The sequence below is a fragment of the Sesamum indicum genome, linkage group LG13 (genome assembly GCF_026168435.1).
Source record: "Sesamum indicum cultivar Baizhima isolate 11 linkage group LG13, ASM2616843v1, whole genome shotgun sequence".
Taxonomy (NCBI): Eukaryota; Viridiplantae; Streptophyta; class Magnoliopsida; order Lamiales; family Pedaliaceae; genus Sesamum; species Sesamum indicum.
This window is the reverse complement of record NC_142669.1, coordinates 14674511-14699962: the sequence shown is the minus strand read 5'-3', so window position 1 is coordinate 14699962 and position 25452 is coordinate 14674511. Positions and strand designations below refer to the sequence as shown.

The 25452-nt window shown below is 31.2% G+C and overlaps 1 protein-coding gene across 1 annotated transcript; it reads right to left on the bottom strand.

Annotated features, from left to right (window-relative positions):
* Positions 1 to 1872: 1872 nt before the first annotated feature.
* LOC105176183 (scarecrow-like protein 15) lies at positions 1873 to 3852 on the bottom strand. Its single transcript, XM_011098914.3, has one exon. It carries the CDS (start codon positions 3674 to 3676, stop codon positions 2015 to 2017), a length of 1662 nt encoding a protein of 553 aa, XP_011097216.3. The 5' UTR covers positions 3677 to 3852; the 3' UTR covers positions 1873 to 2014.
* Positions 3853 to 25452: the final 21600 nt, after the last annotated feature.

The window sequence follows — 25452 nt, the reverse complement described above, 5'->3', positions numbered from 1 at the left end:
TTTCTGATATCTTGAGAGTTGGGTTTGGATGTATTATACTGAAAAGTATGTACGGTTCAACAGTAGTTGCCTTAAATTATTGTCTGCGATGATCTAATCTTTCACATGTGCACAGTGATTTGTTCTTTAAATTATTGTCAGATTTTCACTTTTTTCTGATGTTCCTGTTGATTCACACATTGCACAGTGATTCAATTTTGCATCTACCATAATCTGCAAATGGTTGTTTGTCTATATATACCACATATAGTGTGATATAAACACTACCACCAGAGCTTTCATAATTCATATTGATAAATCAGAGCGTTATAAGATTCAGATCCCGTTTTATAAGGTTTTGAAGCTGCCAGTAAAAGCGAAACCTCAGTACCTTTTCCTGGTGAGTAAAACTAAATGCCTATATTTATGTTCAAGGATGTGTTGTTATTGCCTTCATAACAATCTGATGTCTGTGATCTGTAGTGATGATTTATGTTTGTTAATGCAGTTATCACTTGGTAAAGTTACTTTCTATGTTAGTTCTGTCTTGTGACATCTTTCAATTTTTGTAGGTGTTGAACATATTTAATGTTTATGATAGTAGATATTCTTCATTTCTTTTTGTCTGTGTGATTAATCGGAAAATTGATTGTGGAGTACATTATTTTCAGCCAATCACAATGCAAACCCCAATTTAAAAAGTCATATGCCTGACATGTGACTTTTTCCGGCGAGTGACTCAACTTTCCAACTAAATTTGTACCAAAATTGAGATTTTTTAATTTTACGGGACTAAAATGGAACCTTAGTAACTTAGGGGACTAAAACGAGAATGGTCTGAAGTTAGGGGACGAAAATTGCCTTTAATCCTAAGGAGTTACAATGACCGTTATAAAAATAGTTGAGAAAAGAAATACAAAGACCAATACAATAATCATTGCAATATAGCTAACTGCCGTTACAAATAGTATTCCAAATACCACTCCTATATTGAAGCACAACCATACCTATACGTGTTACAAAAGCCGCTACAATAATAATTAAATCAAATTTGATTAAACCATTTCAAAAACAGGCCCAAATGCATTTTCTGCACTTGGACTACCTCTGTAACGGTCTACGTAGGCCGTTAATATGGCCGTTACAATTGGTAACGACTTCCAAGCAAACTGTTACAAATATTTTGTAATGCCCAAAAAAACTACAGTAGGGTATCCGTTACAATGACCGTTACAAATTAAAAAAGCGATTAAAAATAATAACTTGGCCCATTACAAATATCATTACTATAAAATAACTTTTTGTAGTGGTATGATAATAAATGTTACATATATATATCTGTCAATGAAAATTTTACATTTTTTTATAAAATTTTCCTAATAATACGATTTACTTATAACGTGCTACTAACAATGTATAATAAATATTTTCTTATTATTATTGCTCATGAACTATTTTTCTGTTGCGAATTCATGTTTGAGTTTAATGTTTTCTATAAGTAGTAATTTATATCAATTATATTTAATTTTGTCAATTTCAGTAAATTTTTAGAGACTTTTAGCATCTATAATGCAAATTCTGGGTACTGCCCAATAATATTTTGATAGTCCACGTTCATAGAAAATTCTTGCGTGAATCAAATTTGGATGAACCAAACCAATTAACAAAAAAGTGTATTACTATGTTATATGATTGTTCAATTTTTCTGATTTGTAATTAAATCAAACAACAAATATATTGCGCCTTGTTATATAATTGTTTAAATTTAATCAAATCAAATTCAAACTAAAATTTCCCAAGTTCAGATTTATGGTGGACTTCGCTACTTTGACTATGATTGGAACCTTTAGTAGCCAAGAGATTCAAGATTTATATATGTACTGAAAACAGAGATAAACCGAAAAGCTAATTCATTATCTAGTTAATAAACATCAAAATAAACTACACATTAAGCATAGACAGGTCAGGATAAACGTACTTCATTCCTAACCCTAATTTCCAGTTGATCATCATGACATAGATTCAATCTTTTTCTCTAAAACCTCCAAGCTGACGTCGCCACTAGCGGCCTATCATGCCAGCAGAGCAGCATCTCCGCCTGTCGTTTCACGACATGGAAACCTCTGACTTGCACTCTCCTAAGTAAACACTCTGCCTGAAAGTCAGCAAATTGGCTCAGCCCCACCTGCCGCAACCCCGCCGCCACCAGCGCCTCCCGCCACGCCGTCCCACGCCGCGAGGCAGCCTGGATACCCTCCATAATTTTCGGGTATAGCACGAATGTCTCAATTCGTCTCATCCAATCACCGCCGCCGCCGGCCACGTTAAAGTTAGCAGCCTCCATAGATTCCAAGAGCGTGGAGTAAAACTCCAGACCGTCAATTACAGCCTGCCGATATGAAGGCGCTCCGTACCCCATCTGCCCTTCGACGTCTACGTGCACCACCACGTGCGGAGAGGCTCGCCGGAGATCATTTAGGAACCCGGTCTCGACGTGCCGGAATATTGCCGGAGTTAAAAGAACTGCTACTCTTTCACCGTCGATGAATTTAATGGCTTTAAAGGACAAATATTCAAAGGTACGTATCAAAATAAAGTCGATCTCAAACCTAATATTTAGCTCCCGAGCGAACTGAGATAAGTTCTCCCTGATCAGCCTGGACTCCGCCGCGTACTCCTCCAGAACGAGGGCTGATATTCGGATCACCGGCGGCGCGGCTTTTCGTAAGTCCGCTTTATCGGCGAGCTCTTTCATGAAGGAAGCCCAGTGGCCGCCGAAGCCGATGTCGAAGTCGACGATGTGGACATGCGAGGAGCCGTCTATGGCTTCGAGCAAGGCTTGGTTAGCTGTGAAGCTGGAAAACATCGGAATTGGAGAGATGTTGGAGAAGGTTTTCTGGGCTTTGATGGTTTGAATGATCTCAGAAGAATTAGCGGGCTGGTGAGCCAGCCGAGCTGACCCGGTGAGTAAAGACTGAAGAGCTTCCTTGAAATAGAAAGCAGCTCTCTGGAGGGGTTTCCCGATGGGAGATCTCAACCGTTGATTGAGCCGCGCCAATATCACTTGCCCGAGCTGGAGTGAGTTAGTCTCAAAGCACTCCGCGAGTCGGATTAATTCGTCGACGTAGTCAAATCCGACGACGTTCCAGTTGCTGCTGTTCAGGTCGACAGAGAGGGCATCAAAGGAATTTAAGGAATTAGAGTTATGGTTTATGGGGATATCAGGTAGAAGTCCGAAATCAACGGGTACAAACTGATCATGATTTGAATCAAGGGAGCTAATTGCAGGTGGGAACTCGAGGAGATCATTCGAGTAGTGATTCTGATGCGATTGATCAGAGTGAGAAGTGAGTTGTTTGGAAACAGGAGTAGTGGAATCGTCGTGCAAACCCAACTCTCTCATCCAAGAATCCCACTCTTGTGGGTTGATAAGCATATGATGATCTTGATCCAGCTGAAGAGGATCGTCAGCCAATAATATGTCAGCAGCACAAGTATTATTAGAAGCGGGCTTATGATCAGAAACCGGGCTCGGGCTGGATCGGAGCTCAAGAACAGATTTGGGCTCGTAGGGGGAGCTAGCGGCGGTGGTGGTGGTGGTGGCGGAGGAGACCGCCGGAAGAGTTGTGGTCGGGGTAGAACTCAACGCGGTTCTCGAGGTGGCGTGATTGTTTGCAGCAGGAAAGGGTACTTTCATTTCTTGAAGAAATTAAAGGGAAAGTGTGGAAGAAAGATGAGAGAAAAGCAAAGGCAGTTAAAGGGATGTATTTCTTTCTTATAAATCTTGAATGGTGTAATATAAGTTTGGTGGAGTTGGATTAAGCTGAAGCTGAAAGCTGGAAGCCGGGGGCTTTTGTGGGGTGATGATTGTTGCCTTTTTATCTTTGCGTGCATGGGGGTGGCTGGTGGGGTACGCTCTAAAGTATCTTCTATCATACATTTATATTATGCACTAACCATTACACATATAAATCTTATTGTATTCCATTATATTTCTCAATTTTTAAAGATGCATGTCAATCACCTTTGTTGTCGGAAAATTTTAACTTACAATTAAATTTGATTAAATTTAAATTAATTATATGATAAATTAGTATAATACATTTATCGTGTAATTTGTGTAGAATTCAAGAAAAGTAATGAAACATACAACAAGTGTACTGCACTTACTATATAATTAGCTTGGATAAACATTTTCTATTTGTATGATACCAATGTGTGACACGAAAGTATAATAAAAGATTAAAACCAAAGAGCAGTGGGACTTTTCTGTTACACTTTCATGTTAGATATTATTATCTTACCTATATGATCTGACATGCGTGGTCTTTTTAAAAATTAAAAATTATAATGAAATTAACACATATCGTAAAAATGGGTTTTCGTACAATACAAATGTGAGTGTAATATCAATATCAAGTATAAAAAATAAGATAGAAATATTTAGAAGGAGATAATGCGTGAGTGGGGTGTCATGACAGAGAGACAGACATGGACAATACATAAGAAGCACAAGTTTAGAGGATTGTTGATGAAATTGAGGCTTGTTGGAGAAGGCTTTAGAAGGAACACTTTATTGTGCTACTTTCTTTGATTCTCAGCTTTCATTAATCGTTGGTTGATTGTTAGCTTTTGATTATTGAGCGGCTTTTGACTTAATTGCTTTCACATTTCACGTCTTCTTTTAACCACTCTATACTTCTCCTGTTTTTGTTTCTCTTCATGATTTTGAGTTGAGTTTAGTCCAATTAATGTAAAAAGGTCTTTTGCTTCTTCAAGTAAACTTTCCTTTTTGATGCTCTGTTTTTATCGATCGGTTTTTCTGTTGTAAATTTTATTTTATTTTTAATTTTTTGAAATCTAAAAACACTATGATGTATGTAAAGATGATTTTATATATTTTATTTAGAAAAAGATTTTATACACGTGGCGTGTGCATACTGAATGGATAGAAAATGTAATTTGAAGTAGAAAATTTGATCCGCTGCTTTTGAAGTTCCATCTTTTTATGTTGTAACGTAACAACAGTATTAAATCTAATTCTTGTAAAGAAAATTTAGTTAATGAGGCTTTGCTCGATTGGTAAGGTTGATGCTTCAAAACTGAAAAATTGTGACTCCGAGTCTCACGAATGTGAGTGTATATATGTTTACTTCTATACTAATACGTTGTTTTTTTCTTTCGTTTGAACATATTTTTTTATTTGAATTTGTCTATGTATTCAATCAACTTTTAAATTCAAATATATATATATATATATATATATTATAGATGATGTAATAAATATTGTAAAAAAAATAAGGAAAATAATTAATATGATCTCGTTAAAAGATTAATGTTTTGGTATTAATTTTGTCCATTCCTCGAGCCATTGAATTTGTGTTTTTTTTTTCCATGCACTAATAGTTTGATTGACCCCTAAATTAACTAATATAGTACGATAAAAGATATTTAACCTTTTCTTTAACGAATTATTGCGTACTGATTTGGATTTTGAACTTTTCTCTTACAATTTACTACTTTTACTCTCTCGTACGACCAAATACGACGTTCTCAATCCCCTTGTAATAATTCAACTTTTAGCTCTGTAGCATTTTATCTCCTTCAACAATATTTCAATTTTCATACTGTTTTTTAAACAGGTATTGGTAAATGTCAGGGAATACTATAAAAAAACATTTATTATTTTTAATATTAAAAATTATTACGGTTTAACTGCACTAAATTAATTATATATCTATTACGTTAAAATAAAATTGATGCAAGTAAATCAATATACTTTCTATCACAGTCAAACAAAATCGATGTCAAAAACTTAAATTTTGACTATAATTAATTAATATTCATCATGATTTTACTTATAATTAAATAATTTTAATTATAACAAATGTTTTGGCCTAATTCGCTTACGAAAAAAAGGGTAATAACCGTTGTCAATTGTGATTAAATGATATCCGTCAAATTTTTTTACTTATAATTATGATAATTAACCATAGTAAAAAATTATATTTGTTATTGTGAAATGAGTAAAATAATAAACTTTTGACTTTGATACATCTCTCTTCAATAATGTGTGAGACTACAATTATAAAAGACTACTCTTCTAAACTTTAAGTAGTTCATAATTTTTTACAATCATATTTTTCTAAAATGAAGTGAAAGATTATTTGAGACTTAAATTTCGTTCTAAAGTCCAATAGCATCACTACCAAAAAAAATATTAGTGACAATTTTTTTTTTATAAATTTTAATATCATTATTAATTGTAGAATTAAATACACTTTATATTTTTGGAATATATTGATGGATTCCGAGACCACCAAAATAATTTCTAACGAACACTTTTTGTAGAAGTAGAAGTAAAGTTGATTTTTCAGGGATTGATTTAAAATTGATTCCTTCATAAAATAAAAATAGGAGGGTTTCGATTGTGATGAGTGAAGAGACGAGATTAAGTTAAAAACAAAACAAAATTAAAAGGGACGAGTAGATGTGAGAGAAGGCTTTTTCAGTTAAAGTTGGGTTTATACTTAATTTCATTGGTCGATTATTGATGCAAATATAGCAATTGTTCAAACAGATAAATCAGTTATAGATATTGGTAGGACCTAACGACCTCACGTTTTCTACCTTTTTGTCAGCCAAAGAACGTCCGTTGGCTAGTTTCCTAATCAATGAACAACCCTGGGAACGTCCACAAAATTTAGTTCATCAATAGCATTAAGAATTAGAAAAGCTCGATTCTAATCAATAAATTCCTACGAGGATTACTTAAGTAGATTATGTATTCCTCATAACATAATTAACTATTATCATATAATTAACCGTGCTATGTTGCTACTAGTTATTGAACTAAATAAACAATTATGGATTTGCAAGTTCAATTGGCTAAACCTTCTTGATAATGAACAATTGACTGTATTATCCATACATCAGGTTGTTTGTAACAAAAGTGCAGAGAATAATATGAATATCTATTTTAAGGAGAGTTTAGTAAGCATAAGATATCTACATTTAGAAATCAAGCAATCACCGTAACCTTAGCCGAAAAATAAGTAATTAGACTAACATGCTAATAGAAGTATACACTAAAGAAAAGTGGACTTCCATTAACAATTTGGCAACATATTGAAACTAGAGAGAAGTAAAGAGGTAAAACGAAAGATAGAATAGTACATGGTTTAAAAGGTGTGAGGTGCCTCCGTATTTATACTATTAACACCTCATGAATCTAGACATTAAAGAGGGGGTAGGTACATAATTGTTCCTAAAAAGTTAACAAATCAATCCCTTGCATTAAACAAGTCTTCCAATCAAAAAATCCTAGCAAAATCAATCAACAATTATTCTTTTTCCTTACCAACTCCTTTCCTTTTTCTACAGAGTTAACTACAGCATTATGCGTGAACGCGTCTAGTCGGGTCTCAAATTTGCCACAATTTACTTCTTCTTCCTTTAAATATTTTCAAATGCTATTTTTAGCTCCAATTTACCATCTTTACTTCCTACAGTATCTTTTTATGCTAAAAATGCAATAAAATAATGTGATTAGGAGTATTTTAGCTCTAAAAGAAGACATTATTATATCAAAATATGACAAATTATGCGTCTATCATATACTTATAGTCGCATTTGTACTCTTAAAATATGAAAGATAATAAAACTGCTTAACAAAACTTGACATTGACAGGAAAAAATGTCGTTCCTACTTACCTTCTAAAATCTTTTCATTTACCTCCCTAGATATGTCTATTACAAAATCTCCACAAGAATTTTTTTTTAGTGATTTTGAACTTTTATTGAGAAATTTGTTTTTAAATTAATATTTAAAACATATCATAATTATTGGGTAAATACTATATTGGGTAAAATCATTTCTTAACTTTAACATACCTAAACTTTAATTTTTATCCCAATTTGGTTCCTCTGACCATTTTCCAGCGAAAATATGAGTGGAGATTGACCTTTTGGAGGGTAAAATGATAAATTCATATTTGACTTTATCACTTTAGTCCCTTAAGTTTTTCAAATTATCAAATTAGTCCTTTTTTAGAAAGAAAATTATTTTTTTTTATAATTTTATATGGTATAATGTAATTATCTAGTATGAAAAATGAAAACATTGAATTCTTGTAAACATAATATTAACATATTGTTTAACCTAAAATAAAATAGTTTCTTTTTTATTTTTTTTCCAAAAGTGACAGAAAATATCAAAATTATAAACAAATTTATAAAACTTATCTAATCTAAAAATATAATAAAAAAAATCTAAGTTGGTTCTTTAATCTTAAATTAAAGATATGTCTACTAAAATTAAATGTTAACAATGTTATCAAATATTAACAGCTACAATTTTGAGAAAGAAGGTGGAATGTACTTTAATTAGATTATTTGGTGGTTTTGAAATATATATAAAATTCATTTTAAGAGCTTTTTATAGATTTTTCTCTCTCTATATATAGTCTTGTTTTACAAAAAAAAATCTATAAGAATCTCTTCAAATGAATTATACATATGAAACCACCAAAGAGTTTAGTTTAAAAGCATAACTATCCACTTTTTGGTAAAAAATTCAAATATTTAATAAATATTGTTAAGGTTTAATTTTTTTAGACTTATTTATAACTCTTGAAATAAAAAATTATTGACTTAAGTTTTTTATTTTTATTACATTTTCATATTGGATAAGTTTTATAAAATTTATTCATAATTTTGGTTTTTTTAACTACTAAAAAAAAGACTGTATATTTAAATTAAGTAATATATTATTGCTAGGGTTAATTATATTTTTTCCACCAAACTATAACCGTTTTTACACTTTGGCATATAAACTTTTTTTTGTTGTGAATTTACCATTACAACTTTACGAAATTTTGCATTTTGCCATTTATAACTGTTTTTTCACAAGTTTTTCTGTAAAAAAAAAAGTCATATGCAGTGCACATATGTTAAGGGTTATGTGATGTGATATTTTTCACATATGCATAGCATGTGATATTTTGAAAAAAAACTCAGCAAAAAATCGGTCATATATGGTAAGCTAGCACAAAAAAAGTTTAGATCCCAAATGCAAAACAGACATAGTTCAGATGACGAAATGTAATTTACCCTTATTATTACGTTCACAAGAATTCAAGATTTTCATTATTCACATAAGATAATTACGATATATCAACATTAAAAAATATAAAAAAGTTATTTTTTTTTATTTAAAAAAGAATTTATTTGATAATTTTACAAACTTAAGCGACTATGTGATAAAATCAAACTCATTGACCATTTTATCCTCCAAAAAGTCAAAATCCAATCATATTTTTGCCAAAAACTAGTCGAAGGAACTAAACTGAGACAAAAACTAAAGTTTAAGGATGCTAAAGTTAAGAAATAAATTTAAAAAATTAAAGTAATTTTAAACAAAGAATTAAGGAACTGTAGGGTTTAAACCCCTTTGTGGTATTCCTTTTTCTGTAAATCCTAATCAACTATTACAGAAGAATGGAGTACAAAACTCCTTAAATAATTACAGAGCCAAGATTATAACAAATATAACAATAAAATAAACTGAATAAATGAATATGAGTATGAGAATAAGAATAGGCTCAGATATTGCCATATCCAAAGACCCACTATAGAGCTCACTTAGAACCTTTTTAGAATGAAGGAGAACAGTGTGTGTAGTAGTTTATTCTTAATGGCCGAAGGGGAAAACCCCTTTTAAAGGGGAGAAAAAAACCGTAGAATTGGAAGCCCTTGGTGGTTTTCCGAAAGCCATTAGGTTGGCTTTGGAAAGCCACCACCATTTCTGGTGGTGAAGAAAGGAAAGAAGATCATAGAATATCCATGGCGAAAGGAGAAGAAGAGAGAGATACAGACTGTTGGCGCAAGAAGAAAAAGAGATGAGAATGAGAGATATTACGATTAGGTTAGAATAAATAGGTAGTGGGCTGGGTCGGTTACTGGGTAGTGGGTTGGGTCGGTTAGTGGGTAGCAAGGTGGGTTTGGCTTTTGGGCTTTCATCAGATGGGCCTACTATTAGGGGTCATTGGGCCATTTTTATAACACATCCACCTTGGACCAATGATCAACAAGGGAACTTGGTTCGGAGTTAGTTGGATCTGGCGTATAATCATAGCCAAGGAACTCACCCTGGGTGTATCTGCAAAAAAATGACTTTGACAGAGCATTTGTTAGTCAAGAAACAAAATTCAGAATTTTTAAACATGTGATGAATTTTTCCATGGGTAAGCTCTTAATGCCCATGTCTGCAGGATTTTCTTCGATTTTGATTTTATCTAGTTTTATAACCTCTGTCCTACAATGTCACGAATGAAGTGATATCTAACATCAATGTGTTTCGTCCTGTCATGAAAAATAGAATTTTTGCATAGTTGGATGGAAGATTGACTATAAAAAAATACTACTAGTTTTTCTTTAGAGAAACCGACTTCTTTGATTAAACCATCTAACCAAATAGCTTCTTTAAAGGCTTCGGTTGTAGCAATGTACTTAGCCTCGGTTGTAGATAAAACAACTATTTGCTGAAGTTGGGATTTCCAACTAATGCATGAGCCACAAAATATAAACATATAAGATGTAGTGGATTTTCTACTATCCCTATCATTAGTATAATTGGACTCTGCATATCCAACAAGTCGAGTGGTTTCAGAGTTATTAGAGAAAGTGATGCCAATATTTTAAGATCTACGTAGATATCTAAGTAGCCATTTTAAAGCTTCCCAGTGAGGAGGACCGGGATTAGAAATGTATCTACTAAGGCAGCTAATAGCATATGCAATGTCAGGCCTAGTGCATACCATAAGAAACATGATGGATCTAATAACATTTGAATAAGGAACATTTTCCATTTTGGCTTTTGCAATATCTGTTTTTAGACTTTGATCTTTACAAAGTTGGAAATGAGCAGCTAGAGGCACAGAAGTAGGTTTAGCATTTTCAATAGCAAACTTCTTTTAGATAGACAGGATATATGATTTTTGATTCAAAATTATTGTAGATTTTTCCTATTTCTAGCAATGTTCATACCAAGAATTTGTTTTGTATTTACAAGGTCTTTCATTTCAAAAGCTTTGCATAAATCCTTTTGTAAGTTACTAATGAGTTGAAAACTTGGACTAGCAATTATCATGTTATCAACATATAATACAAGAAAAATAGGAAAGTTATCCACATGCTTAAAATAGAGACAATGATCATAGTGACTTCTGTTGAATTTTAAAGACTACATAAATAAGTCAAACTTCTTATTCCATTGTTTAGGGGATTGTTTTAATTCATACAAAGACTTTTTTAGTAAGCATGCATAATCAGGTTTAGATTTATCAACAAATCCAATAGGTTGATTCATATAAATATTTTCATCCAAATCACCATGCAAGAATGCAGTTTTAATATCTATTTATTTCAATTCCCAATTGTAGTGTGCAATGAGAGCAAGAATAATGCGAACACTGGTATACTTAACAACAGGAGAAAATATCTCATTATAATCAATTCCTTCTTTTTTGTGTGAACCTTTTAGCCATTAGTCTAGCTTTCAGTTAAACTCGGTCACAAAGACCCACTACAAAGCTCACTTAGAACCATTCTAGAATGACGGAGAAGAGTGTGTGTAGTAGTCTGTTCTTAATGGCCGAAGGGGAAAACCCCTTTTAAAGGAGAGAAAAAACCGTAGAAATGGAAGCCCTTGGTGGCTTTCCAAAAGCCATTAGGTTGGCTTTGGAAAGCCACCACCATTTCTAGTGGTGAAGAAAGGAAAGAAGATCATAGAATATCCATGGCGAAAGGAGAAGAAGGGAGAGATACAGACTGTCGGCGCAAGAAGAAAAAGAGAGATGAGAATGGGAGATATTAAAGTTAGGTTAGAATAAATAGGTAGTGAGCTGGGGTCGGGTCGGTTAGTGGGTAGCCAGGTGGGTTTGGCTTTTGGGCTTTCATCAGATGGGCCTACCATTAGTGGTTATTGGACCATTTTTATAACAGGGACCAAATATAATATTCCAAATTATTTATTTAAAAAATACACATAAGTATATGAATCGTGATGTAACCATGTATATCACGCGCATAACTTTATAAGTAAAGTTTTTTATGTTATTTAAAATTATATATTTTATATACTACTACATAAATAAGTATTTTCAAAACATCATATAATTCTTCACAAAATTATTGAATATTATAAATTAATTATATATATAATTTTGTATATTTTACCACCACTACAAAAAAAGTGGGATTTGGCACGAACATGACGACCGTTCCAAAGCCCGTTCCGTATTGGAGCAGTTACTGGAACTCATGAGGAACGAAAAGTGTTCGATGACGTTATGATACTCATTTTTTATGTTTTGTGGTTTTGGGACGGCACAACCGTCACCAAAAAGTATTTCAAAATAACAGTTATAATTTCGGTTCCTAATTCGATCCAAACTTGTAAAGAGAAATAATTGAAACTCTTTTTGAAACACATTGTTAAAATTAGGGAAGGTCTTGAGATACCGTGGGTATATGTGAGACAATTAGTATGAAAAAAATGATAGTTAAATTTATTCCAAAATGAGGTACAATTTATAACGATTTGAGGATGCAACTGGTCAAATATTACAAAAACTGAGATGTGTTACAATGACCGTAGCTAAATGTGTTACAGGTTGGAACAATTCTAACATATTATTAACGTTGAGTTGCTAAAACCATTCCAAAGATAGTACCATGGCTATATTTTAACGGATACAATATTGTTCCTATATGTGGTCCTAAGACCGTTACAAATTTTGTTATATATATATATATATATATATGTTCCTCTCTTTCCAGTTAATCTCACTATCTTCTTCCATTCTTTTTATATTCTCTATTTCCTCAATCGCTCTCAAATTTTCTTGATCTCTCACTATTCCACTAATATTTTTATACTCTCATTCGTCAATTTTTCTCATATTTTCTTTGATACTTGAAGTTATTTTGATCAGGTAACAACTTTAACCCTTTATTTAATTATATTTTGTTGTACTTTTATAAAATTAAATTTTAAAATTATAATAATATATATATATATATATATACATATGTGTGTGTGTGTGTATGTGAGTAGGACTCATCATGTTAAGACAGTTGAGGAGATAAATGTATGAGAATAACCCGTCGAGGCCTTACTCCAGAGTTTGAAGATAGTGTTACTGCATTTATAGAATGGGCCACATCTCAACATGCATATATGGATGGATAAGTCATTCTATCTCCTACCTTAGCTGGCGGCACTTGTTGATATCGTGTCCATGCTCTCTATGATACCTACAAAAATATTTAAATTTACGAAATTGGGGTTCTTTGTCATAACCTTTGGGCCACTGCAGAGAAGGGAACCGGTCTATAGCCATGAGCATTCATGCTGGGCTGGTTATGAGTGGGGTGAAATGCTTGCTCTTTGGATAGAGCTGATTAAAATCATCCTCTGGGTTCCCGCTACTCTTGCGGGAGGAGGATTCTTCTTTTTCCTCATTTTGTCGTGCTGATTATCTCTCTTCTTTAGCTGGGCATCTTCTAGATTTATATACTTTTCCGCTAGAGCTAGTAGGATATAGAAGTTAGAAACTAGCTTTTAGCGATTGAAAGAGAGGTCATAGGCGAAACCCTTGCATGATGGCACTGATTAGTACTTCTAGGTGTGTGGCTAGAACCTTTAGGATGGCTTTGTTAAAGAGTTCAATATACGCCCTCAATGTCTCCTTTTCCTTCTATTTTACTCCAAAGAGGATGATGGTCAATTTTTCGACACTTCATGCTGCTAGCGAACTGGTATAGAAAAAAAGGCGTCAAATTCTGTAAAAAGTCTAACTAATCTTGCTGGAAGCTGGTTGAACCATTGTTGAACAAAATTGGTTAGTATATTAACAAATATGCAACATTTAATACCATATGTATACTTGTGCAACAGTGTTGCATTTTCAAACTTATTCTCCTTAGGGTCGATTATTCCGTTGTGAGTGGGCAGGCTGAGGGTGCCTTAAATGAGTAGGGAACTCTTCTTCTGTGATGTCAACACTAAAAGAATACCACGCTCCAGGAGCGGGACTTCCTTGCTTACCCCTTAGCGAATTCTACCATATTTCTCATAAGAAAGTGTCAGCTCTCAGGAGGTTCCTTGGAAGTACCTCCTTGCTAGTAGGCTCAATGATTATAAGACCCCCCTGTTGGAGACCAAAAAGAACTTGCTAATTGTTTCCTTGCTCACTAGGTGTTCTGCTTCTCTCCTAGTGGGTGAGTCCTCCTGCTCCACTGGCTTGGAGCTTCGTAAAGTTATATTGACAGTCTCCTATGAACTACTGAAGTTGGTCACCTATCAGTGGGTTCATGGCAGTAGGTATAGCCGTTGAGTTTAAAGTTGGATCGTTATCATTGAGTCCCCCTACGACTTGCTCTGGAGGTGGAATGGTGGAACTTGTTTCATTAGGGTTAGAGCTGTTTGACCTCCATTATCAGAAGTCGTCATTTTCACGTAAAAGCTCAACTATTCCCACAAACACCAATCATGTGTACCAAATTTTAGCCGCACCACAAGAATCAAAAGATTTTCAAATAAATTCTAAGGTTTTGGGGGGACTAACCTGCAAAATAGAGGTTAACACTCTATTGCTTAAGTTAGTAATGGTTTAGTGATAAAAATGAATGAAAAATGTGAATCAAAATGAGAATAATAATGATATATGATGTTAAGGTGATATAATTTGTGCGAAGTGCAGAATATAAGGCAAAAAGTAGTTGTAAAATCTAGAGAGAAATAAGATTTTGAGTGTGAGAGTTGATGTTACCAAATGACAGCATAGAGCCTCTATTTATAAGCCTAAGTGAAGCAGAACTTGGGGAGTTGTTGGAGTATATCTAGTGTCAATGGATAGCTACATGAGTTAGTTACATAATAGAAAAAGAATTCTAGAATTTAGACTTATCTTAAAAGAGTTGTAGCCTTTTAACAGAGTTTTGATCAATTTGTCCCAGTCTTTCAGGATTTAATTACTTATATTATCAACAAATTTGCTACCAAACGACTTAGATTTTACTGGAGATATTTTATAGTGATGTAATAAATCAATTATAAGTCAATTGGGGATAAATATCAAATTTTTATTTAATCTTTTTATTAATATCGATAAATTCAATTAATTTTGACTAATGGAGAGACCTATTTATTAAACAAAAGCAAATATCAACAATACTCAATATAATTGTTTAAATGATAAGAAATTTACATATAATTACGCCAAAACTCAAAAAATTATAATTATCCCAATAAAATAAGTGCCAGCAACCACCTTTCAAGTTTTTTCTTCCATTTATATTCCCCTTTTTATTGGTTTGGAAAAGCCGTTAAAATCTAGAAAAGGCTGAATTTCGGAAAAGCAAGGAAATAAAGGGCTTCAAAGGAAAGCGACAAATTAAAAGAGTCAAAGTGTGGGCGGTAAAGTTCCACTTTTCACTCTGAGTGCGGCCCACTGCACCAATATTTCCCCACGCTCCAAACCTCAGAATGCCGTCCCATGAATGGGCAATTATATTGCATAGTAAGAGTTATTGAATTATACATTTAAATTTTTAATTAGTATTCAATATTTTAGTAATATAAATTTCAAAAATATGTAAAAATTAAATATGAGATATACTAATTGAAACAAAATTTATTATTTTTTGAATAAAATGAACAATTATTATTAACAAAAAATAAGTGAAAATATAAGTAAAAATAGTATATGTTTTAACACATTGGCATAAAACGATTTCAATCAATTAAACTTGTTTTAGAAGTTTTTTTTCCCCAAAATATTACCCTATTTAGTTTTTTTTTTTTACTTTTTTTATAAACACGATCTGCTTTTTGATTCTGCTATAAATTTTAATATTTTGTACAAAAAGAAATTATTTGAAAGTAGAAGTTTTTACAAATACTCTCTTAGATTTTTTATGGTGGTCGCACTTAATAAATATTATTGATATTGGTTTTCAATTTTTTTAATATATATGGTGCTCGCACTTAATAAATAATAATTTAATTTAATATATTTTTCTAATAAATAAATAAATGATAGTAAGTAATTTTCTTAATTTAATTTGTTCCCTGATTTTTATGTTCTAAAAAACTTTAGATTTTTTAGTTTTAATTTGAATATTTTTTTGTTAGGTTTCAAATCCATCTAATATTGAGTTATTTGAAATTATTTCATTAAATATTTCTCTTAGAAATTATAAGTTTTCCATCCAAATGTAACATCAATAAAACATATATATACCTACTGAATTATAATTTTATTTCTTCTGAACTATTTTAGAATAACTACTATATCGATAAGAACCAGAAAAAATATGATTTTTTCACACAGTTAATTAATACAGTTAAATAAAAAAAATTGGTGTTGAATATAAATAAATTAATTTTTGTTTTGGCCATAAATATTCATTAGTCGTGGTAAAATTTAATTTTTCTCATTAATTTTATTTGATCATAATTAATTGTATTGATTTATCATAATTTCAAAAGGTCATTTACACTATAACCATTTCTTTTTTAGGCATAAGTGCACTGACGAGATCAAGCCGTATTACTATGAGTAGTAGATCGATCGACTCCTCAATATGTAGATTTTTCTTTCATCTATAAATTACGAATCAACATATAAAAAGATATATTATCCATGTGTCATGGTGGTAGCCGTTTGATGGTTTCAAGACGAAGGACCCCTCGAGTATGTGGTTGGATCGATCCCCGATAATAAAATTGGAATAGTTGTCCCATTTGATAAAACTAATGCCCTTTTTTTGAGATTACATTGGTCCTTTTTAGAGGATATATTTCAGAAGGTTTAATTAATTATATTTTTAGTTCAATAATTATAACTTTTTGATACTTTAATCCTATAATTTTTCAGAGTTAATTTTTTTTAATTTTTCACTTTTAAGATAAAATTAACCAGACTTATGATGTCACTTTCTAATAAATTTGAAAATTCTAACTAATTTCGCCCTAAAATCATAAAAATTTAAAAAAACAAAGGACCGTTATTTAACCCTAATAAATTACAGAACCAAAACATCAAAGGACTAAAACTACAAAACTAAAAATGTAACTAAATCAATTTCAGAAAATTTGTTCACATCTACTTCATCAAATTCACAAGTTGAATTACTTATATAACGAGTGTAAAGAATATAGTCCTGAAAAATTCGTATAAAAGGGTAAAAAATGCGCACTTCCATGCATGCAATGTACGTCGGAGTATATACTTCTATTTATTTATTTATTTATTTATTTCTTGTGATGCTTTCTGAAAATGTTCTTGAAATAAAACAAAGTTGACTTTTGTACTATGCCCAAGCACATGCAAAACGACGTCAAACTCTTATTCCTAATTATTCATCAAACTATTCATGAATAAATTGTGGGTAAATTGCATCAACACTCCTAAAATTAGATCTAATTATATAAATATTTTATGCTTTTTTATAAAATTATAAGCATAATTCTAAAGTTGTTGCTATAATTACAAGTACAACATTATAATTTTGCCAAGAGTACGATTTTTTTTCTTTCATTTTCCTTTTTTCTTTTTAAGTGAAAGTGGTGAATTATTATTGTTTTAATAAATCAATTACAACTATCAAAGTAAAAAATATCTATATTTAATAATTACCGACAACTATAACAATTAATTATATACTAATCATTAATGGTAACTATATTTAATCAGCAACTAATGTTAAAGTTGAATGACAACTACAGTTAAAATAAAATAATATCGCACAAGTCAGTGGGGTTCGAACTAGGCTTCATAGCCATAAGGTCTTAGCTTTGCCAATCGAGCTCGGGCTTTTTGGCGCCAAGTATAAGATTCTAATTTTTAAATGCTTTGAATATCAATATAAATAGTTACCGGACGATAATTTACTGTAATTCACATGAAATTATTTTAGTAAAGATCGAATTTGATTAATCGTGGAGGTAGAAACTTTTTTGAACGGTGTAGATCTTATATATTGCAGTTCTCACGTATACAATTTTTTTTAAAAGAAAAAAACAAGGATCCCTAAAATTTTTTATCATAAAAAAATTATTACAAACACAACATGAACAAAATATTTGACATATATATTTTCTTTGGTAGTTGAGGGGCTCTAAAAATGAGATAATGATGAAAAGGAAAATTGAGGAAGATTCAAGAAATTGATATGAAGACAATGGATGATCATAGATGCACAGACAGGTAGCATCTTGAGAAACTTTTCTTTTAGATCGGAATCACCTCAATCCTTGTTGACGTACTAATATTCGAACCCACCAAGGCCACTACCATAGAAAAAACCCCACAGTGAAATATTACTGTCCAAATACAACTACATATATATACATATATGTATATATATATGATATATGAAAAAATACAAGTAATTCCTTTGTGATATCGTAAATGAGTAAATTAACCTCTTAATAAAAATAAATAGCGGTTACCTCCCTGTATTTTTTAAAATACAATAATTTACCCCGTATAATTTTTGAAATGAAACGATTTACGTCCCTGTATAAGGAGGTAAATTGTTTCATTTTAAAAAGTATAGGGGGGTAAATTGCTATATTTTTTTATAAAGGGATAATGTGCTCATTTTCAATATTATAGGGGGGTAAATTGCTATTCACCCTATATATTTATAATGATGAAATTTGAATATGTAACCTTATAATCATCATAAAGTTTTAGTTTTGTCAACTATTAAACTAGGTCTTATTGCTCTCGACAAATTCTTGTTAAGATACGTCGTGTACAAAGAGAAAAAGTAGCACAAAATATCAAGGGAAAATTATATTTACGTTCTTGAGGTTGCATGTAACTATACAAATATTTTTTATTATTTGTAAAATTACAAGACACCCACTCAATGTAAACTTAATTCAGGGGTATATTTGTAAAATTTTACCTCTGAATAGAGGGTACACTCGTAATTACAATTATAACTATAACAACATCATAGGTATATTTGCAATTTGATAAAAAATATGGAGTATTTTTATAAATAGACATAAGTTGAGATTGACGGTGTTGCAATGACACATTAGCCAACTTAAATTTGAGAAGACACGTGACTTGCACATGTGCTTGCTTGGCGAACTTTCAATTTTTGGCAAAATGAGCCCATAAATCACAAGTTTTATTCTTAGAAAGTCAAAATGCGAAACACCTATAATTACATAATCAAAACTATAATAAAGTCTAGAATTATTAGTCTCTTGGCTCTTTTCCTTTGCAATAGCCTTCATGGAAAAAAAAATTACTATTGGCTATAATATTAATGGTTATAATTAAAAATTATGGTAAATAACTATTATTAATAAAATCGATGCAAAAACTAGTTTTTCAACCATAAAAAATTAATTGTTGTAGCTAAGAGCCATGGTAAAAATATTTGCCATGACTTTTAGCCATGATAAATGTTTTAGCTACTCTTATAAAAACCACCGCCGACAATCATTGTATGCCCATGATCATTAACTATTTATTATAACTATTTATTATTAGGGTTAATCATACTCAGATCCCATATGAAAATACGAAATTTACGCTTCCCTTAAGAAGTTTCAAATTATATTTACACCCCTTCAAAAAACCACCTTTTACACCTGACCTCCTCTCGTTGGGGATTGAATGAAAAATGCTACCCTTAGCACGTAAAAGAATTCATAACTTTATAATTTTTACCCTTTATTTAACGTTTTCATGGTGTTAATCTCAATTCGTATATATACATAACATTTCTCTTTATAACTAAAAAGAATGCGTAGTTTTTTTTTTTTATTTAAATTAGCATTGTCCATCCAAACCCTAATAGAAGGAGGTCAAATGTATAACGAGAATTTCTGAAGTGGGTGTAAGTATAATTTTAATTCTTTTTTAAAAGAAAATATAATTTTTTGGCATTCTCGGAGAACGTCTAAATATAATTAACTCTTATTATTAACTATGATAATTATCCGAATATTACATTTCTTATCCTGATGTTATTTCTCCTACTAGGACGTTGTTCGAAAATTCTTTTCCAATAGTGTTTTGGAAACTCTGATTTGAATATTTATAAGTCAATGGTTTAGATAGTTACAAGACAACACTATGTCATTATTGATGGTTTCATGGCCTTGTCCGTATATTATCTTTGCAATATCCGAGGGTCTTGGACGGATCAAGAATACCATACCATGTCTATAAATCTTTTTTCCTCCATACAAGATCGTGTAAAGTTGTTAGGCGCTTTTATTGAGAATATGGTGACCAATTGGACTTTTGTCCAAGTGGTCCCGATTTTTCATAAAGTTAATAAGCTACATTGGATGGTAAATTTCATTATTTCACGCTACCTAAATTAGTTACTGTCCAAATGATAGAGTAAGTTACTTTTTTGAAAAAATATAAGTTATATTTTAAATAAATTATAAGGTGAATTACGTCGATCTCCACTGAGATTTGGCATAATTATAAATACCCCTTATTGTTTGAAAAATTACAAATACCCCCCTTATATTTGATGAAATTATGTAATTCTTGGATGGAGGTATGAAATTGTCAACTTTGCTTTTATTGTATTTTTTTATTTTTTAAAAAAATTAAAAACTTATAGAAATATCGAATGGGATGGATGGAAAAAAATTAAAAATTATAAAAAAACTTATCCACCTAGTCCATGAAATAAATAAATAAATAAAATTATAATTTTTAATCCACAAGGATATTAGTTAGTTCACCACCTAGTTAATCACGGTCTACCTTCCCAAACTCAACTCAGAGAACGCGATGATGATAACATCTCAAATATACTAGATACTCTCGTAGAGATAGAGAGTATACGTATAATTAAATGATTCAAATGAGTGTACACAAATGTAATGAAAGCAATATATATCTATACTAAAATAAAGAAAAATCTCTCTAAACTCATAAATGAGGATTAATGACACCGCCGTATCAACTATTTGTGAAGTAAAAAAATATCTTTTATGATAAAATAACTAACCCTATTACTCTAAGAAAAAACATCTTTGTTGAAGGTATGGTTAGTCATCATTGCAACTCTTTCTAAAAGAGGTAAAGGAAATAGGTGGGAGTAAAATGCGGGAAAGAATTTTCCGTAATTCCTTATTTTCCCGTACCAAATTTGATGTCGTAATATTACATAGTTTGAACATTCAATCACAATGATACCCTTTTTAACAATTCTCGATTTTCAGTCAAAAATTTGCATGTCCGGCTCAAATATAGTCTTCAAGAGTTTATTGCAAAGAAGAGAAGCAAAAATTTGATTCTTGCAAATTTTTGGAGCATGAAGAACTTTGGTCAATGCCCACTTCTCTTTAAATGTCAATTGCATTCCATTTTGAGACGTACCCTTGTATTAGCATTTCCGACAAGAACTCATTCTTTCAAAATTTTCATGATTTATGAAATGATTTTAACATGACAAACATAGTGGCGTCAGACTCATCTTATATGTTGATTCGAAACCACTGCAACAGTTTTTTCAATGTTGGTTTTAGATTTGGACTTTGGTTATCCCTCTGTATAGAGGTAAATTATTTAAGCAAAAATCATAAGTTTCTCCGCATCATCTCGTGTAAAATATTACACTCAAACTTTTCCAACTTCAATTTTTATTTCCAGACGCTCAAACTACCAATTCTTTTAATAATTTATTTCCATCATAAAAATAGATATTATAATATAAAACACTCCATAAAACTTCTAGATGGGCAATTTGATGAGGGTATTACTTCATCCCTCAAAAAGAGGACAAAAAAACCCTTTGTTTGGGGTAAAAATACCCAAAAATCGAGATGACATGAATACGCGAGGGTTAAGGTTCTGTAAATCCTTCCCGCTCCAGGACCCGAAATCCGCATCCATATGAGCAATTCGATTCCCCACCGCACGATCATGGGCAAGGAACGCTAGGATGACGCTACGTACATAGCCCACTCCATTTCGTACATGTAGGCACTATAAATAACTCAAACCTGAAGCGTTTATGGCAAGATATATGCTCATGTTTTCTACCTCGTTTCTATCTCCAGATCGCATATTTCAACCTCGAGCCTAACTAATTTCAGCGTCGGAGGACGATCCTGACTAGGCTAACGTTCTTGTTTTTTCCTCAGGACCCATCCTTAATATCTGAGTTGAAGATACAGCGAGCTCGAATTCTCGAGTGGAGGTCGCATCTTTTGAACCGGATCACAATTATTGAATAAAAAGATAGAGCAAAATTAATTAAGTGAGCAAATGGCACAGCCCTGATGAAAGCAACTGGAAGGTGCAGCAGAATATGTGCTGCTGGTCATGATGCACTCATAATACCAAAAGGAAATACACTCACTCATCAACATTGGGTCCTCCCCCCCATACTTTTGTTTCACATTCACCTTTACTCCATCAAAAAGCATTCACCTTTTAAAAGATGTTTTTGGGGTCTCCCTCTTTTTGCAACTTAAATAATTTGGTGCACAGCTACCACGACATACATATTTACTACTATTTAGCAATACCAAGATTATTACTTTGCGATCAATCATGTCTTAGTCAATATCAAATTATTAGTAAACACTCATGTCTTAATCATACGTCCATGCACTCATGATGTCTTTATCAAGATTATCTTTTCTTTAACGTTTTCTCCTTCGCATATTGTACTTTTAATTGTTTTAATTGTTTTGTAAAGGATTCAACACAAGAATCTAGCTTATTGTTTTATGGTTATTCTGCGGGACTTTTTCTTCTAATCATCATATTTTTGTCCAATAAATAAATAGGGTAAGTTACATTTACACCTCTCGAGATTTGGTTCAAATATATAAATATTTCTTGTCTTATTACAAGGAATAAATAGTCATTGATCATAACCATATAATGATTCTTGGCTGTAATTTTTGTGAGCATAGCTAAAAATTATGGTAAAAATATTTGCTATGGCGCATATCCATGTCAAAATAATTTTCATGGTGGATAATTTAATTCTTTACTTAGATTTTTGTTTAATCAAGATAATAAAAATCATTTATTGTTATTTTAGTTTATAGCCAGTAAAATTGTAGTGAATAATAAATTGTTCGTTTAGTAATTTTTTCAAGTAAACTCTTATTCATCGCTATTGTGTCATTTGCTTGTAGTGATTGAATTCAAGTGGAAAGACTAAATTGCAAGAGCACAGCTGAGGAAGCTATCTGAAAAATTGTAGCAAAGCCTTCAATCAAAGATTGAAGATGCAACCAAGAGACCATGGAGAAAAACGTCAATCCATCAATTATCCGTGAAAATTGATTTTTTTTTTATATTAGCATAAATATAAACGGAAAAAAAATATAATTTAGCCTCCTGTGATATTATAAATGTGCAAATTACCCTCCTATAAAAATATTAGCAATTTACCCCTTTGCGTTTTTTAAACTTAAACAATTTACTTCCCTGGACATGAAGTATAAATTGCTTCATTTTAAAAAATATAAAAAGATAAATTACTATTTTTTTTTTCATTAAAAATAATTTACTCATTTGCAATATGAGAGTGTTTTAGCGCGGATGAGGATTCTATTTCAAGAGTTGTGGTGGGAGTTTGATACCTCAGCTTGTCCTCATCAATAATGGAGTCAATGTCTGCTATTGGAGCTCCTTTAGTTTCCGCAACCCCTTTTTATCTTGGCAGGCTTTTTATCATTATCAAGTTTTTTTACGGACTGTTAAAAATATTTAGAAAAGTTAATATTTTAAACATTTAAATGATATTATCGTATCATTTAATATATTATTGGAGCTAAATTATATTAGACCTGACAATAGATGGGTATTATTATATTTGGGCACATTTATGATAAATACACGTAGTTGTAGGCCTATCAATGGACGAAAAATACGTAAACCAGAGCTCATTGATTATAGTTAATACCTAGATCTGAATTGAATATTATTTGATTAGATTCTGATCTAAGCACATACCCATTAAAATAAATATATTTGGTAGGGTAGGGTTTTGATCTTAAATATCCGTAGGTATGGTTCCCGATATGTGTTAAATTTTACACCCCAAATGTAGATAAAATCATTAAATTCTTGATTTTAATAAATATATCGACTAGATTTACAACATCTATTTTTTTTTTCAATTTTTGTACATATTTGATTAGATACTTCTTATACATATAGATATTTGGATAAAATTTGTCAGAGTTTTCCGTCTTTATTTTTATAGTGACAACTCCAAATAAATTTTTGATAAATTAGGTTAAGCGTGATGTCATAATTTAAGAAATGAAAAAATGCATAAAAAATTTAAAATAGTTAAGTTCGACTAATATGTAAAATAGATAAAATTTGCTTGAATTCAAATCTTGAAAATATGGATCATCAAAAGTTGAACGCAAATTCAAATGTGAAAAAGATTGTGACAAAGTTAATTTTTTTTTTCATGCTTAATTTAATTTTTTTCCTGGCTAGTTCCTAAAATTTTTTGTAAATTCAAAATTTGAGAAATTTAACACAAAATATAATGAGTAAGATCAGGCCGGACCCAGTCATTTTGGTTATAACTTAGGTATTTTAAGGATAGGTTTCGGGAAGGGTATATAATTAATTATTATAGGTGTTTTTTTAAGAAAAAAAAATTAGCGTCAAGCTAATTATTAAGTAATTTTTTTTATTGCTAAACTATATTATTATATATAAAAGATATTTACTTGCTAACAAATTCTGGAACGAATTATCTAAATAAATTAAATAATATTAATTAGCAACGAAAATTTTACATGTCAATTAATTGGATGCTAATTTTAGTATCATAAATTTTCATAGCCATATAGCTATTTCTTGTAATGTTTACTAGCTCTAGGAAGGGAATCACCCACCCATTGACAAGTGGTACGTAATTATTATTTATATACTTTGTCTTCATAAAATATTTGTTGTGTCTTATCCATAATTTACTCAAAGTAGTTTGTTTAATTTGGATCTTACCCATTAATTTTAATTTGTATTTGTTTCTTTTTTCTATAATAATTTTGAAAAAATTAAATTCAGTTTTAAGTTTACGTCAACATCAAACAATACAATATCTTAAAATAAATGATACAATTATATATATATATTTAGCTTAGTTTCAAGCCTGCCTTGTTCTTTTTTTTTTTTTATGTAGAATGACTCCATTACTTGACTCTTCAACATCTTCTAACACAAGATTGGGGTCATCAAAGTCATCCCTAGAATCCTTAAACCCTACACGTTGTTGATAATTTTCATCTGAAGGTTCATCATAACTTATATAACCAATAAAGCCAGAGCGATTAAATTTGTATTATAGGAATAAACTTTACACTAGAGTTTGATACAAATGATTTTATTTTCCTTTCAAACAAGAAACTACGGGTACTTATACTAA